Source organism: Struthio camelus, chromosome 1 (genome assembly GCF_040807025.1).
Source record: "Struthio camelus isolate bStrCam1 chromosome 1, bStrCam1.hap1, whole genome shotgun sequence".
NCBI classification, from domain to species: domain Eukaryota; kingdom Metazoa; phylum Chordata; class Aves; order Struthioniformes; family Struthionidae; genus Struthio; species Struthio camelus.
In genome coordinates, this window is record NC_090942.1 from 137,159,692 (window position 1) to 137,176,292 (window position 16,601).

General features: G+C 42.4%; 1 protein-coding gene across 5 annotated transcripts in view; it reads left to right on the forward strand.

The window, feature by feature from the left end:
• Positions 1–3,787: 3,787 nt before the first annotated feature.
• Positions 3,788–16,601, forward strand: part of SH3KBP1 (SH3 domain containing kinase binding protein 1) — a 236,813-nt gene continuing 223,999 nt past the window's right edge. For 2 of the 5 annotated variants that reach the window (XM_068918383.1, XM_068918410.1), the window contains exon 1: positions 3,788–4,371. Coding sequence is in view for 2 of the 5 variants with exons in the window: in XM_068918361.1 (XP_068774462.1) it covers positions 4,368–4,371 (4 nt within the window). In the remaining 3 variants the exon portion in view is untranslated. The remainder of the gene's footprint in view (positions 4,372–16,601) is intronic. The other 3 variants (XM_068918361.1, XM_068918366.1, XM_068918418.1) reach the window with 2 other exon arrangements.

Genomic DNA, 16,601 nt, shown 5'->3' on the forward strand with positions numbered 1-16,601 from the left:
CACACTAGGATTGGAAACCTTTAATGTTTTTTTTCCTAAGTGTGGATGAGAAATAACGCTTTTAATCTACAGAAGATGGAGTTTAAATGCAGGAGGATTTTAAGTCTGTAGTCTTCCGAGTCCACAAAGGTGTGTTTGAAAATGTTATTCCTTATCCAGAAGTCCCATGTTCATAAGTATATATTAAGATTTAGGTATGCTTATATGTATGTTTAACATAGTTTCTATAAAATTGATGTAAATCTTTCTACAGACAATAAATGTTTTAACAATTTTTACCTATATTTTTAAATACCTTCAGTGATTGGGTTCAGTAATTTGTTATTAATATTTGTTTTCAGAGTATTTTGCTCATTCTGTGTAGCCATTGAAATGTTGTATATAACTTGTTTCTAGAACTCTCTTGCTTCTTTCGGAGTTTAAAACTTTGATCCATTTTCTAGATGCACCTTTTTCTCTAAAAGGCTCCCTTCTCAAAGACCTAAAATATGAATTACTTTAGATACCGGCACAAAATAGATGTTGTTTAAAAAAAAAAAAAAAAACACCGCCCCCAAAACTCCGAAGGCAGATATGTCCCTCTTCTCACCCGCAGCATTCGAAACCCTCTGCCTGTCTGTCAAACTGATTCTTCTCCAGGAAATAGTATGGGGACAGATGTGCACTTATTTGGCTGTCTTTATATATTCAATAAACCAGTATGCATTTTTAAGAATTGTGTTAATGAATATAATATGCTAGGTAAGAATAAATGCGTTAGTTTTTATTACTAAGATTCCTTAACAAGAGTGGAATGGGAATGAGATGAAGCTAAAATTTACTTGGCATATTTAGTTTAAAAAAAAAAAAAGTAACTCTACTGTATTATTCACTTAAACTTGCCAGAGTCCAAGTCCATGTTGGTCTTCGCTTAAATCACTTAGTTCTTTTATAACTGTCCTATTCTCATGTGGTTACTCTTCTTGAAGAAACAATTGGTAAAACAAAACTCCATCTGTGGTAAACGTTCTGTTGTGTAGAAGGGCTTGTGAGGGGAGGAACTGTTCCTTTCGTGTCTTGGGGAAAAAATTTTACATAATGCTTGGGGATATAATGCTTCCCAACCAGTACAATATAGCTTTCAAAAGTGCATGTGGCTGATCATGTTCTGAAGTGCATATCGATTTAGATAAAAATTGCTAATTTTCATTGGTATCATTTTAAAAACATCTATTCACCTTCTCTGAGCAGTTCGTTCACATGTAATGATTCTTTTCTGACTGCCATCCCGGTCTCATCAGTGTATCCATTCAACTTCTGATCACAAGGGTGAGGTACCGAAATGAGTCACACACATTGCAGTGTTGCTTGGAAATTCCAACTGAAGGATGCCCGTGTCAGTTAGGCTTTATAGGAACGCAGGGTCAGTGCTACACAAATTATTTTGGCCTGGGAAGAACAGGAGGCTAGGACTTGAACATACTATGACAGCAGGGGAAAAAAAATCATAGTTTTAAATAATGAGGTTGTGTTTTTTTTTTCAGGACAGCCTTTATGTTAGTGCTTTACTGGATGGGAAAGCCAACAAATTCCCATACGTTAGTTTTCAGTGATAGCTTCCTCAAAGCTGAACTGAAATTGCCATATGGCTCTACAGCAGAGGGAGGTGTGTGTATACACATACATAAACATACATATGCATAATATATATTTTGGCCTGGGAATCTGGTTGGGATAGCCTTCACATTGGCTTTCTCCTATACAGTGCAAGATACAGTTAGAAAACTGACTAAATTCAAGTTAGCCAAATCTGTTATTTCTCCTCAGTGGCCCTGAACTGTTCTTGTAGAAGCAGTGCTATTGGAATGCACCAAGCTTAATTATTCTGTTATACCAATTATTCTACCTTAAACTACACAGCTAGAGCATTGGGAAGCCAAACTTCATATGAAATTAGCATGTTAACAATAGAACTGTCTTCATTGGTCTCAAACCAAGTTGCAGCAATTCTACTTAGTTGGGCATGTTATTTGGTTGCGATCGATGTAAGCATTATAAGAGACATTAGCTGAAATTGTCAAATAAAAGCTACTTCTACTCATGCTGCTAATTTCCCAGAACTAATGCTGTAAAACTGTCAGCTTATGTAGGCTGAAGGGCCTTCCGTACTGAGTAGTTGTGGATAATGGAAAGCAGCATTGTTTTGTTGAGGTGTATATGAATGCCACGTGTAGCCAGCGTATGGCTGGCTACGAACTATTCTGTATGAAGATTAATTTTTTTTTCCATTTTGAATCTCTTCTCCTTCCCTCTTCTGCACCCCCCCCCCCACTATTGACCTCTCAGCAGACTGCAATTTAGTGTCCCGTTGCTCATGAAAACAATGCTGAGCTGGTTTGTCTTTCCATTTTCAGTGAAACTCTGAGTTGAAGGCTGTCTACATCCAACCTGTATTTCTATTATATTCCTTTTGATAGTTGAATTTATTTTCCTTTTATGGATATGTCTAACAAAGAATATTATTTCTGAAGGTTTTATTGTATCAAAGTATTTAAGTTTTTAAAAGGTTAGATATAGAAAAGACAAACTGCTGGAGCATAGATTCAGTCCTGATGTTCCATTATTGCCACAGCAGACAAATCAGTTAATTTAAAATAAGTTTTCATAGTTGCAGCTGAAGACTTCTCAAAAAGGAAAAATATCCCTATTTGATATTAATAAAATATTTACAGATAAAAATCCTAATTCTTGACTTGAGGCACTCATAATTAACGTAGCTCCATCAAATTTTCTCGCAAACAGTTCTCCACTACTATTTTAAAAAATGGTGGTTTTCATAGCTAGGTATCCAGATGCTGCTTGAAAAGGTTTCTACTCTCACCAGTAATTCCTAACCTCCACCAAGCTTTTTCAAAACGAGTCCCTTCGTAGTTGGGGGGAGGGAGCGCTTTTTCTATCTTTGTACCCGAATTAGCCAGGTAAGGTTTTGCTTAACCTGTCATTAATACTGGAGCTGCTTGCGCTGTAAATGATACATTATCTACATGTTATCTCTTTATAGCGGATTGTTTTTTTTTTTAATTTGCTCTTCCCTTCTGCTGCTACTGGAAAAAAAAAAAAACTACGACAAAGATATCCTCCGGTGAGGAAAGCAGCAAGGCCTAATTAGGTGCCTTTCAGCTCCGAAATGTTACTGATCGGCAGTAAAATAGCCCTCCGGCTCATTCAGTATCGGTAACAGGCGTTTTGCCTCTCTCCGCGATTGCTCAGAAGAACCATCAGCTGCTCAGATGTGATTCTACTTTTCTTTAAAAAAAAAAAAACAACTGAAAGCAGCCTTTTCCAAGCCTTTTATTCTCCCTCCTCTTCATCCCTCGCCCTCTGACACCTCCCGGGCGCCCCCCGCCCTGCGGTCGCGGCAGGCGAGCGGCACCTGCCCCCTTGAGTCACCCCAGGTTCAGAGCTCGGCGTGGGCGGGGAGGAGGCGTTGGCGGGCTGCCCGCCGGCGGGTAACGGCTGCCCGCCGGCGGGTAACGGCTGCCCTGCGCGGCAGCCGTCGCCGCCACCGACACGCCCGGCCGGGCCGCGCCGCGGGGAGCAAGCGCCGCTCGCGGCTGCGGGGGCGCCTGGGCCCGCTGCGCCCTCGTCCCGCCGCGGGGCGTGGGGCAGGCGCCGCAGCACCCCTCCGCCCCCGTCTGCCCCCGCCGGCGGCCGCCGCGCCGCTTCCTTCCTCTCCGCCCTCCCGCCGCCGCCGGCCCGAGGCGGCGCCGCGGCTCTGGCGCAGTCTCGCGACACTTCCCGCAGCGCCGAGCCGCGCCGCGCCGCTCGCTCCGGCGGCAGCAGCAGTAGCGGCAGCAGCAGTAGCAGCAGCAGCAGTCGCCGCCGCCGCTGCCGCCGCCTGGGGCGGGGAGAGGCAGCCGCCGCTCGCACCCTCGCCCTGCGGCGCGCACCGGCCCGCGGGGCACGGCGCCCATCGCCGCCCGGCCTCGGCCGCCCTTCCTGTCTGCCCGCTCTGCCCGGCATCGGGGACCCAGGTGGCTGGCAGGAGCTGAAGGCTGAGAAGGCTGAGCCCTTTCTCTCGCCTGATTTCTTTCCTTCTTTTTTTTTTTAATTTATTTATTATTATTTTTTAAAATAAATATATATGCTGAGGGAAGCTGAAGTGTTTCTAGCAGGAAGCAGAATGCAGCCGGGCTGCCGCGGGTATTGAGAGCGGCAGGCGCAGGAGGAGGGAGCAGCGGGCGAGCAGGGAGGGGACCATCCCTATCGGCAGCCTCTTCTCTTTTCGGCCGCGGCGGCTCGGACTGTCGCTCGCCCCCTTCGCCGTGGCCAGCTGCCTCAAACTTTCAGCCTGTTTCCGCCGCCGGGCGAAGCCCAGCTCGACATAAATGGGTGAGTTTGAAGTGTTGGTGGCGAGTTGGCGGCGCCGGGGGACGGGCGGCGGCGGCCGGCTAGGGCTCTCGCCCGGCGGGCGGGGTGCGTGTGCCCCCGCCTCGCCGCAGGGCTGGGGGCGGCGGGGAGGGAGCTGCCCGCCACCTCATCCACCCTTCTGCCTTTTAACTTCTCTCTTCCTCCCTCCCCCCCCCCCCCTCCCCGGGCCCGTTTAATAATCGTTTTCATGCGACGGGCGGCGAGGTCGGGGTTTGCCGCGGCGGGGCGAGGGCCGGGCGGTTGCCGCCCAGGGTGGGGATCCCGAGCCGGGGCCGAGGCGTTTCGAGCCCTCTCCGCTGAATCAGCCAGCCGGCCCCGCCGCCGGCTGCATCCACCGTGGGGAGCCTGGGGCCGGGCGCCCCGGGGGCAACGCAGGTGGCGCTGCGGCAGCAGTAGGGCTGAGGGGCCCGCGCGAGGCTGCGGGGGCGGCGGCGCCCAAGCGCCCCGCCGCCAGGGGGCGGCGCGCGCCCAAGCGCCTGGCCGTTGGAACCGTTGCGCGAGGGCCGTTGGGCTGGGAGGCCGCCGCCCGTGAGGTGGCTCCCGCGGGCTTCGCCAAGAGGCTCCCCACTACTTGCCCAGCCCGGGGCGGGCAGCGCCCGCTACCTGTGCGGCGAGGGAGGAGACAGCTCCGGGCTGGCGTGGGCAGCGGGAGGATGAATTGTCCCATTATGCGGGGTTGAGGAGCCGAGGCGGCGGCGGCGGCAGCAGCGGTGCCAGGCGCGGGCTGGCTGAGCGATGCGCCCCTGGGCATCGCCGCGGCGGGGCTGGCCCGCTGCTCCCTCTGCCCAGCGCCGTGCCCGGCAGAAAACGAGGGAGCCGAGGGAACAAAAGAAACCGTATCGTGTTGGTAGGCAAGCCCTTGGGTGTAGCCGCCGAGCGGCCTCTGCTTGGGGCTGCCTGGCTGAGGGAAGTAGCGAACGGCGCCCCAAAATACTGGCGTTTGGCTGTCCTTGGACACCCGGTTGCTCGTTTTGCTCGCAGTAGCAGGATTGCTGCTGGACTGTGAGGGAACCTGAGAGCAGTATCACTAAAACGGCTAAATATACTGGATTATGTGGGCAGACATTTTACACGATCTTTTTTTACCTGTTATAATACAGTGGCATTAGGAACCTAGCAGGGAAAAAACACCCCTTTGTTCTCTGAGAGATTAGTTTGTGCGGTGCGTGCTAACAGAGCCATGCATAACTGTGGTACCTTCGTGTTCCAAGATTAAGCACTAGCTTCCCTCTGTTGACTTTCAGTGAGTCCTGCAGTTCAGACTGCAGTGTGCCCAGCCATATGCAGCTCAATCAGCTGCATTGATCCGAGTGAACTCAGATGCGCTGGTTGACAGTAGGCCAGCATCCCAGTCCACCACATTCAATGGGGTGCGTTTTGGAAGGCTGTGTTAGGGTAAGCTCACTTCCTAGGTACCGCTGCTCTCTCTGAACTTGTGTCTTCTGTAGCCACGGATAAGATTTTAAGTATGGCACTGTAATGAAGGGTGAAGTTTTTACCTGCTGGATGGGACAAAATCTGTCTTAAGCAAGACATGTCACAAGAAATCATATTTATTCTTTATTATCTTTATTTTCTTGTCCTCTCTTAGTGCATGATTTTTTTGTCGTCTCCCTAACTTTCTGTTGTGCTGCAGTAAGACTTTCTGCCTTTTGCTTAATCTGTAGCCCAAATATTGGCCTTTTTTTTTGCTTCACTCTATAAAAGATTAAGGAAAGAGATAAAGGTGCAGTGAAGTAACTGCCACTGTTACTTAAAAGCTCTGGAAAGCTTTTTGAATACTGTAACTTAGTAGTGAAGGACCTCCTCCCCCTCCCCCTCCCCTTTTTATTCCTCCCTTCAACTAGCTGTGATCATACACATCTGGCTTCTTTAAAGCTCGTTTTGATACTGCCTTTCCTAACTCACTGTAATTCAGTCTGACTTTGCCTTCCCTCCACTCCCATTTGGGAAGGAGGCATGTTTTCATTGCTATTCTTATCTTTAAGGGTTAAGTGATTCTTGTAGTGTAGAAACAAATGGAAAAAATGTGTGAGGAGGTAAAAATACGAGTAACTTGTATGAAAGTGAAATATTTCTAGGAGATTCTAAAAGAAAACAATTTTATTAAAACATTTTTCAACATTGTCAGCATTTTTGAAAAGTATTTTAGATGCAGAAAATGATAGGTGAATTTTTGGTATGTAGTATACTGTTAAGATTCCCAGGCTTTTATTTTTGAATCACTTATAAATGGTTTGAATATGTGGCATATGTTTTCCTGTGTGGTGCTACATATTATTACTTAGTCCAAGCCTGTGTCTGTGTGTATGTATGTGTGTGTACATACGTATATGTGCACTATATATATATAGAGAGAGAGAGAAAATATAGTATACACTATATTATACTTTCTCTCTCTCTTTACATACACACACTTAAGTTTGGTGTGTGGCCCCAAGCTTTTTTACAGCACCTGTTCCAAACCTTACAAGAAATACAGATTTATTGATGCTTTATTAACTCTTCTGTGACATTCTAGTTGGAATATCTTAAAGTAATTTAATTTGTTCAGAATAGACTTATCAGGAGAATTTCATGGAAAAAAACACTGATAGTTCCCTAAACATGAAGTGAGGGTAAGGCAGAGGCCTTGAAGGTAATTGTCAGTGCAGTGGGAAATGTTGAGTCCCTACTTACTACCTCTTCTAGTCTCAGATATAATTTTTTTTTCTCCTCTCTAAGAATGCTTAGAATTGTGTATGGCTGAAGAACTTCTGTATCTCATTTGCAAGGGATTCACGTATCAGACTGCTGTCCTGTAATTGGAGGTCCACAAAACAGAGTAAGAAGAATGTATGGTAGCTATTTACGGAAAACCTTGTTTGAAAAGCACCTCTTACCAAATTTAGAAAGAGCAAGGATAGAGTCTGATTCTAGAAAGCTGTGTTTAACTGCCATTGTCACAAAACCGCTGGCATTGTGTGGCTTGTTGTGTCAGGTGATACACACCTTCCAACTTCTGCAGCAAATGAAGGAAGGTGCTTTATTCTACTACGCAGTCCTTACTTATCTTCAGAGCACAGTCGGTTATATGCATTAAATGAGGTAGGGGTCCTATATACAGTTAGACCAAGGAGCTGAAGCCTTTATCATAGTCTAAATGCCAGGTTACAGATAAACACCTTCATCACCAAACTTGTCAGTGATTTACTTTGTAACTTTAATGTTTTGGGTTTTTTAGGGTAGAATTGCTTTTCTTAATATTTTCCAAGAGACTGCTAATAATTTACGACTGGGATAGGGGAAGAGAGGCTAAGTTGGTTTTCTTTATATCAGATGAGATTGACCACATCTATTATTACTATAGTTAGGACTTTGGATCCAGAGACAGTCTTGTGCTCTTTGAAACAGTTATTAATACTGCTATTAAAACTGCTATTAATACTGGCAGACTGGGTGGATTGACATTAGTGATTGAGAAAAATGCTTTGCTATGAAATGCTACTGCTAGTTTGTAAACAACAAAGGAATATTACAGCAAGAAGTAATGTGATAGAAATAACTGGATCTGTTTGAGAGTCTGATTGTTCTGTACTAGGTGCAACCCCTTCTTCTGTTTTTCTTTTTTTCCCTTTTCCTACTTCCCTTTTGTGCCTGTCCAAATTCTCTTCTATCCCCTACCCTCTAGTTCTCTGTCCTGCTTTCTTCATAGACTCTCACCTCTTTATCTTTTTCTCAGCTCTTACTTCCCTCTCCTTATTTCAGACAAGCCACTTCCTCTTTCTCCCTCCCTCCTATCTCAGCATCGTTAGAGGGAGCACTGTGAGTTTCCTGCCAGTGGGGCTACCCTGGCCTCCAGCTGGCAACAGCTGCACCCCCAGGCAAGAGCTGCATCCTCAGAGCTGCTTCCAAGGATCTGCTCACCTGTGGCATGGGCTGGAGAATGTGCACTGCCACAAAGAGCCTGGGGAGTTTAGCTGGTAAACTCTAACAACTCTACAGTCCTACATAAAATGAAGCATTTTTTGAGGCTTGAGCCTAACAGAATTTTGTATAAATTCCACATAGAAGATAATAAGTATGTTTGTGGCTCAGGACTGCTCTTTGACAAATTTTAAGTTCCCTCTCCAAAATGGTGGAGATTTACAATTGCTTTGCTGAGAGATTCCAAGGAAATTTTTAAATAGGAATGGCATGTGCCATTCATTAATGTTGTCCTTGAAAACAGTGGAACAGTTTCAGCTGAAACTTTTGCCATCAGGAGGAGGATTAGCATGGAGTATTTTCACTTGGATTTTTTTAAATAAGATTTTAAGCAGTTGTAAACTGACTTTATGTAGGAAGAGTAAAAATCTTTACCAACCTGTGAAAAGTGCTTATTCTCTTCCTTGTGTGCTATTACTCGTTTTTTTTTTTTTTTTTGATGTTTTTGGTAAGCTCCTCGCTGACAATAAGGCAGTTGCGTTAGAGCTGTTCAGAAACAGATTTCCAGTTGTTTGGCATAACACAATCTTTATACAGTGTGTAAATGTCATCACTGTTGGAGTTCAACTGGAGTTTTCATAAACTTTGATAAAATATTTTCAGTAACCTATTTGAAATTTCATACAAAAATAGTTGGCACAACTGTTTTCCTAGAAATCAAGAGACAATGATGTTCCTGTTGTAAGAGATTGTAAGAACTGCCTTCTGAATAGATCAAGGGAGAGTATGAAAAGAAGAAATATATAAATACATATTACAAATATAAGATTATTGAAATGATTTAATTGTACAACCTTTTTTGTATGCTGGTATCTCTTCTGTTTGCCCCTTTCAAGTAGCTCTTCTTTGCTCAGTGTTTCCTTTATTGTTGTTGTTTAACTGTTGCTTTTAGATCACAAAGTGTGATAGAGAAGAGGATGCATAAACAGAGGCAGTTGTCTAAAACAGTTAAATTCCTGTTGGACTCTGTGTTAATCAGAGATTCATATGTAGAAAATTAGGGTAGAACAGCTGGAAAAGCTTTTCTTGCCCGGGTATAAGGAAATGTAATTAAAATCCTTCTCTCTCTCCCCCCCCCACCCCCCAAGTAAACAGCTTTATTTTGATATGTGAACTGCTACTAGTGAATATATACAATTTATGCTCATCTTTAATATCATTCAGATTGCTTCTTTTTGTAATGATTATTCACTAGATGTTAGAGGGTTTTCTGAGAATGCTACTGGTAATCATTCTACAAGCAGTGTGCCAGCATTCATATAGCAGATCAGCATTGACCTTGTAGATAATGTGTTGACTCTTTCCCCACTTGAAGGGAAGGGAAGTATGCCTTCGGAGGAGAAAAACAAGAGATTGCTGGTGTGAAATGAACAACTGAACTCTCAGATCTGAAATGTTAGAGGTCACTGAAGTGCTGAAAGCAGGTTTGCCCTAATGGGATCAGGGGAGGAAAAACAGCCACAGATATGGTATCTGTAGGTTTTCTCTCATCAAGAGTGATGGTGGATTTTGGTATGATTCTTGTCTTTGTTGTTTTTAAAATCACAGAATACAAAATCCTAGACCAAAGAGTGGATGTTTTCCCTAGGTGCAAAAGCGAGATGTAGCTATAGGGCATATCTGCATTCTGTATGCTGAGGAATAATGAAAGAATAAATTAGGGGGAGGGGAATGAGAGAGGGGGTGAGTATCAAGATTCTGTAATTCAGCTAATGTTAAAAGCAATTGGTGACTCTCTGCTTCACACAGAGAGAAGACACAGTAAAAGCTTTGGGTCTCTGTGTGTGAGAAAATATGTAATACTGCAGGTCAGTAGTCACGGGTTGTATTAGCAAGTAGAGGGTGGGTTTTTTTTTTCCTTCCTATTATTGATCATTGAGGACCGTCAGTAGAAACCAAACCTTGAGAATGCAAATGGTCACATCCACTTAAAAACTGTGGGGCAAGATGGCTGTTGGGATGCCTCAGCTCTGTTTTCTTCTGAATATAACTTTGACTTGGAGAAAGGAGTGCCCAGGGTGATAAAGGGTGGAGAGGGAAGGATGTGTTTGTCCTAATTCTTACAGCAGTTTGATCCCAATGTGGGCGTCGCTGAGAATTTGTTCCTGTTTTATGATGAAGATTTATCTTGAGTTGTTGATCAGCAGTTTCATCTGTGCTGAAACAATTCTTTCTAGCAACAAGGATAATGCAATACAGAAACTGAGGAGTTATATGAGGAAAATATCCCTAGCCTGTGACTGTAGTGTCAGTGTAAAGAGCTGCATTTTGAACAGTGCCTTTGAGCTTCACTAGAAATGGCAAAGAAAATCAAAAAGTTTCTCTTTCCTTTCTTTCTCTAGCCATTCTTTCATACTTTGGAGTAAAATCACTTATGATGGCTGAAAACAGCTCACACTAAAACCAGCGTAAGTCTATTCACAAAGAACAAAATCAGCATTGCTGCGCAATTCGCCAGGGAACTAATGCCACGCTCCCTTCTCAAAAATACTAACACAGATTGGTTGCATATGTTACAAGTCAAGGCCCAGCTTGGTCTTTCAGTATTTAATTAGCTTTCAGTGGTCAGGCTACTCATATGTAAAAACTAATTGGTTTGTCCCCAACGAATAATTCATCTTCATGGTAAGTGGATTTATGTGACTTGTCTTTTTTAAAAAACACCAGAACAAACAAAAATCCCCACAACACTTTATGCCCTCTATTTGCAGTTTCCAGGAAACTGTTTGTTAATTTACAAAGCAACATGTTGGTGCTTGTTATCGATAATGAGCTCTCAAAACAAACACCAAGCTCACCTCAGAGTGGGATTTTATGGGGTGGGGGGAGGAGAAGGAGGAGTTCTCAGTGGTCCGTGCAGCTGCTGGTGCTGTGTTATGCTGTATCTACTTGCCAGTGACAGCCTGAGTCTCTTTGTAGGTAGCACTGTCTTTCCACACAGATTAATAAGCGTCGTAGTTAAAGGTAGCCAGAGTATTAAAGTATAAGTATACGTGTACAGAACTTTTCATTTCTGAGCCAAATGTAAAGCCATTCTTTGAAAACTCTCACTTCAGGGTTAAATCAAATATATCATCCATCTGCAGTTACTGATTCATCCTCACCTCTGGCTAGAAACAGTTTTAACACACTGGTAACTTGACAGAGTGGATTTTTTTTTTCTGTGATAGGCTTGTGCGGCAGTGAAAATTTGCTGTCCTTGTAAGAGTTGTAAAACTGGCTAGTAGTTAAACCTCAGCTTAGTTTAATCTATTTTTTTCATGTGTTTTCCTCTTCATTTCTGGAGTTCTTTCTGTGATGTCTCCATGGGCTCTTTTAATGCTCTGTTGCCTATTGCCCCCTGTAAGAGGGGGACCCAAGAAATTCTCAAGTCCATCCAGAAGAAGATATGCCTTTAATTGGGGGTTTCCTTATGACGAGGTTTAAACAGCTTTTTGCTGTCAAATTTAGAACTTAAAATTTGTTTGACTTCTGATCTTATGTTTTCAAATGTAAAGATTAATAAATCGGTTTAGAAGAGCAGTGATGCTTATTTATAAACAATATTTGAATGCTTTATGGATGAAGATTGATTACCTGGATGTTGGTCTTTTTCATCAGTTATTTCATATAAATGTGTCCTTATTTTTGCATAAAAACGATGACTATCGTATCAAGACCTTTCAGTCTAGGCAAGCCCATCTTAGTTTCCTCAGAAATAGTCTGGGTACTTTGTTTTGGCAAGGCTGTGGAACTGCAGTGTTTGGATATAAATACCTGACTTTTCTGCTTAAACCATAAGTTAAAAAAAAAAAAATCAAAACCCAAAACAACCCAACTTTATTCCCTTTGTTGACTGAGCAAAGAGAAGGGAAGAAGAAATGGGTGCAGAGAGTAAAGCCTTCAAATCAAGGTTAAGGTTGAGAAGCTTTGCCTTCACTGCATGACCAAACAATTTGTGACCACTGATATTTGTGAACCGCTAATACTGAGCACCAATACTTCCAGGAAGGATATGGTCCAGCTAACTTGGAAAAGAAAAAAATGCACCCATTTTCATATTTGAAGGAATTTGAAGGCTGCCTGCTAGGAATAAATATTGCTACTGCTTTTGCTGATCTAATGGTAGTTTGAACTCCAGTTCTAGAAGCCTCTTAATGATATCTGCAAATTTATTTATGAGCCGTCATGATATTAGACGTTTTTTGTAGGATGCGCCACGCTTTTTGTTCTTCAATTTTTGTTTTTGTTCAAGGAGAAAACGAGCTGCCGACAGTCGTTGACAGCACTGGTTTGGCAGTTAACAAACTTCTGCTTTTTGTGCCATTCTAAGGCCTATATTTTTAGATTGCTGGTAGGAAAGAAAAGGTTAAGCTCTATGCAGTCTTGAAAACTAGAGTTGTTTAAGGCTTTACAGAATTTGGCTTCAATATCAAAATATTTAACCAGTTCCGACTAGTAGATCAGATTTTGATGCATTTCCATAGTTTTGTTGTGTTTTTATTTAATGAAACAAGTGACTCTTAACTTTGATCACATTCTAAGATTGTAACTTATTTGTTGCGTTGAGTTAATCATTGAACTAGTTTAATCATTAATTTTCATCTGATACTAGATCAATTTTTGTTTTGATTTCATAGTTAATTGCTCTGTTCTTATTTTTGGAAATATATTCTTTGTAGAGTTTTTTTTTTTGTCTAGTAAATTTAGCAGCATAGTTAATTATTCCAGTAACATGGAACTAAAACCTTTTATGGATTTGGGTTGGATATTAGCTACTTAGCTTATACGTTTGACCAGCTGCTCAGTTGCTTTCTTGATTTTTAGACCACCCTGTGAGTCTTGTTGGTCATGTTAAATCAAGTTTAGTTATCTGTGTGAAAATACTCCAGTTTCATAGGGATCATGTATTTAGTAGAGAGATTTCTGAATAAAGTATATCCAGCTTAGATAATTGCTATTTTATTGGTGGAAGATCTTAATATAGCAGAAAGAACCCTTCTATTTCTTCATCTGCCTCCTTGCTTGAATTGGTGGTGCTGAAGTCTTGAACTGGGTATCCTAACTTGATGAAGAAAAATGTACCTTTGAACAGCCAACTAATCTGTACAAGTAAGATCAGCTCTTTCGGTTGCAAGAAAAGCCTTTCAGCTGGGACAGAGAGAAACCTTATTGCTACTGTGGCTACCTCCTTTTGTTACAACTGTTTTAATATTCATTTGCCTGGAACGCTGCTATTTGCTGCCTCCCCTTCGCTGAAGAATGATCTCTTATAAAACTGGGAAGTCTCTTTCTGAAAATCTTCATTAATTCCCTTGTATCTACTGATAAGGTATTCAGCTGTATTTAAGGATACACCTGAAATACTCTTGTCAGAATTATTCCGATCACTGAGGTCAACTCGAATGCTCTTCATTCTGTTGGCATCATACTGCATTTCAGAATTGCTTTATTTGATTTGCATTGAGTGTGCGGCTTATTTTGAAGACTACAGATTTTGTATGTGAAGCAGCTGTAAATAGTGCTCTTGATTGATTGATTGACATCTCAATTATCAGACTTTGGTTCATGGCAAATGGAGATAAATGGCTTACAAAGATGCCACCTCATTCACAATAAACTATTATCTGATGGTTCAGAGTTGTCTGTACCAGTTCTGCAGTAGTAGGAGATCCTCAATATATATTCTTCTGCAACATATTTTATTATTTTCTGCACAAGTGTGAAGAGATGATCTTATTTGTTCTTATGCCTTTCTTACTCCTTCACCCTGTTGTGTCACTCAGACAGCAGACAGTCACTCAGGCAGTTTTTCCTCTTTGTATCACTTACAGAAGCGTATCTATCTATGCTTCTTTTTGCCCTGTAAGTTATTTTTATTTTTAAACAAATCTACCTCTGTGTTTCCGAGCTATTTCTCAGGAAGAATGCTCTTCACCTGCTTTTTTCTTTTTTTTTTTTTTTTTTTCCTTTTCAGATACCTAGTACTCCCTCTTGTTGTCTTCTGCTCTTCCTTCAAATTAATCTTTTCTTTTTTCATCTGTCTTTCAAGTGCACTGCTGCTTCTGCTTTTAATAAATTCTCCTATGTTCTTCATTGATACATTGCGCTTAAAATTCCCTGTATTGAGATGCAAAGATTCTGCTGAATTCTGCAGACAATCCAGTGTGCACTGCAGCAAGTTTGTGGATGGTTCTCTACTAATTTAGCTTCAGAATTAGGGGGACGAGAAGACTTTTTTAACCTCAGCTGGTTCCTCATAGATGCCTTATCAGGAGAGGGACTGTCAGTCTCTTGGAGACCGTTGCTTTAGTCCTCTGAGTTTTTTCAGGTCTGAATCGGTACCTTTGAAGGTAAATGCTGAGGTGTGTTCCATGTGGTGTTTTGCCAGCCACCTTTGGTATTGTGTGACTCAGTGGGATTAAGTAAACTGATGGAATGGTGATTCTGCTGAGGTTCATGGATAAAAACAGGTTGTGGAAGTCAGTAAAGCTGACTGCTGAAGTTTGGATGTTTTTGAATTTGAAGAACTGAAAAGCAGGATGTTACTATTTTAATCAGAACTTCAGTTCCCGTTTGTTTGAATCTGGCAGTGTCTGTCTCAAGAACCAAAAGGAAGGGGCTGATGTAAAGTCAGCCTTAATTGAGAAAGAAATCCTGAAGGCAAGAAACAATCATTTCCTCTTTAGATCCTTATAAAACGTAGCATTGGTTTTGGCTTCCAGTTTCCTTAGCTACAGGAGCATGGATCGTTGGAAACTAGGAGAGATCACTAGAGATTTTTCACATGGGTGGTGATCAGGAAACTTAGGAGAGGTACATCTTTCTGCTTAACCTTAGAAGAAACCGTCAAAGCAGATAATAGTCAGTGTAAGCTCTGTTGCCTCTAGTCCTCCTGGGTGCATGGTTTTAACCTAGGTGCTCCCTTCTGGTTGCTGTAGAAAGATTTTGTGGCAGCTGCTGAGGAGACAGTTAGTCCATCCAAAGTAGAATCTGCCTTATCATTAGCTTTCTTGTCATCCTGCGGTGTTATGGTCCAGACAGAGCCAGGGCTGGTCACTGGGGATGGGAGGACAACGACCTCAAGCAGACAATTGTTTATGTAACAATAGGGTTCATTGCTTCTGTTTATGTTTACTTGGATTTCACAGAGCTCCATCCTGCTGCTGTATTTTCCCCTCTTTTCCTGTGTCCTGGATGCAGCAATGGGCTCTTCTGTCCAAGTGCTGAGTATTGTTTGTGCTTTCACTCTGTACTGGGCTCTGCTGGGCCTTCTCAGTCAACGAGCACACAGTGGCTCAAATTTCTTATTGGAGCGATGCTGTCATCAGGTCACAAGCTGTTCTTGCTCACAGTGAAAGTCAGTGACAAGCTTTTAGCTGTACTGTTTAGCTTGCATCAGTTTTTGCTTTCAAGATTGTCTTTCTTCAGAAAAGCTCTGGGTAATACCTCATTTCAGAAGTTTATTCTAGACATAAGCTTATCTTTCTTCGGAAACGCTCTAGGTAGTATCTCAGTTTGGCAGTTTCTAGACGTAAGCTTATTTCTGCAGGTGGAGGAGACTCCTTGAGTTCTTTCTTCTGGAAGACACTTCTGGTAGCAGATTAGCTCTGGGGAGCTGTATCTTCTACTTGCAGCATAAGACCTGTCTTCTGGAAGGCTTTGTCTTTTTTCAAAATCCAGAGAATTTCTTTGAGAGAGAATGAGAATAAAATTGGAAATGGAATTATCTCCTCACACAAGCCTAATTGACACCTAGGATTTTGAAAAGCACCATAAAAGCAAAACGGGGAAGCTAATGGCTGTGATGTGGGAATATCTTTGTTCGTACAAGTGGAAAGAAAGTGTACTGATTTACTGGGAATTCCTCTTACTGTGACATCCAGAAAAATTACCCGCAGATAATGGTTTGAGCTGAGAGAAAACATCATTAAAGATGTCATCTAAAATTTTGTTTTTCAGAATTGCTTTCTGATTTCTAAAATTGAAATTTGAAAGCTTTTTAATGCATAGAGTCAACACATGTTATCTGATATGATAGTTAGGTTTATTTGCCCTAGGCTTGTCTGGAACCTGCGAATCCTTACGTGCAAGAGTTACTGCTTCTAAAGCAGCTTTTCTCTTTGGGGCACTGTTACTCTTCCAGGGTTTGAAGGAGGATAGAAGAAGCTGATGGGAATTATGAATGACAGCCTTATGAGATTTCGTTGTTAATCAAGAAAAAATATCATATTGGTGGACAGCAA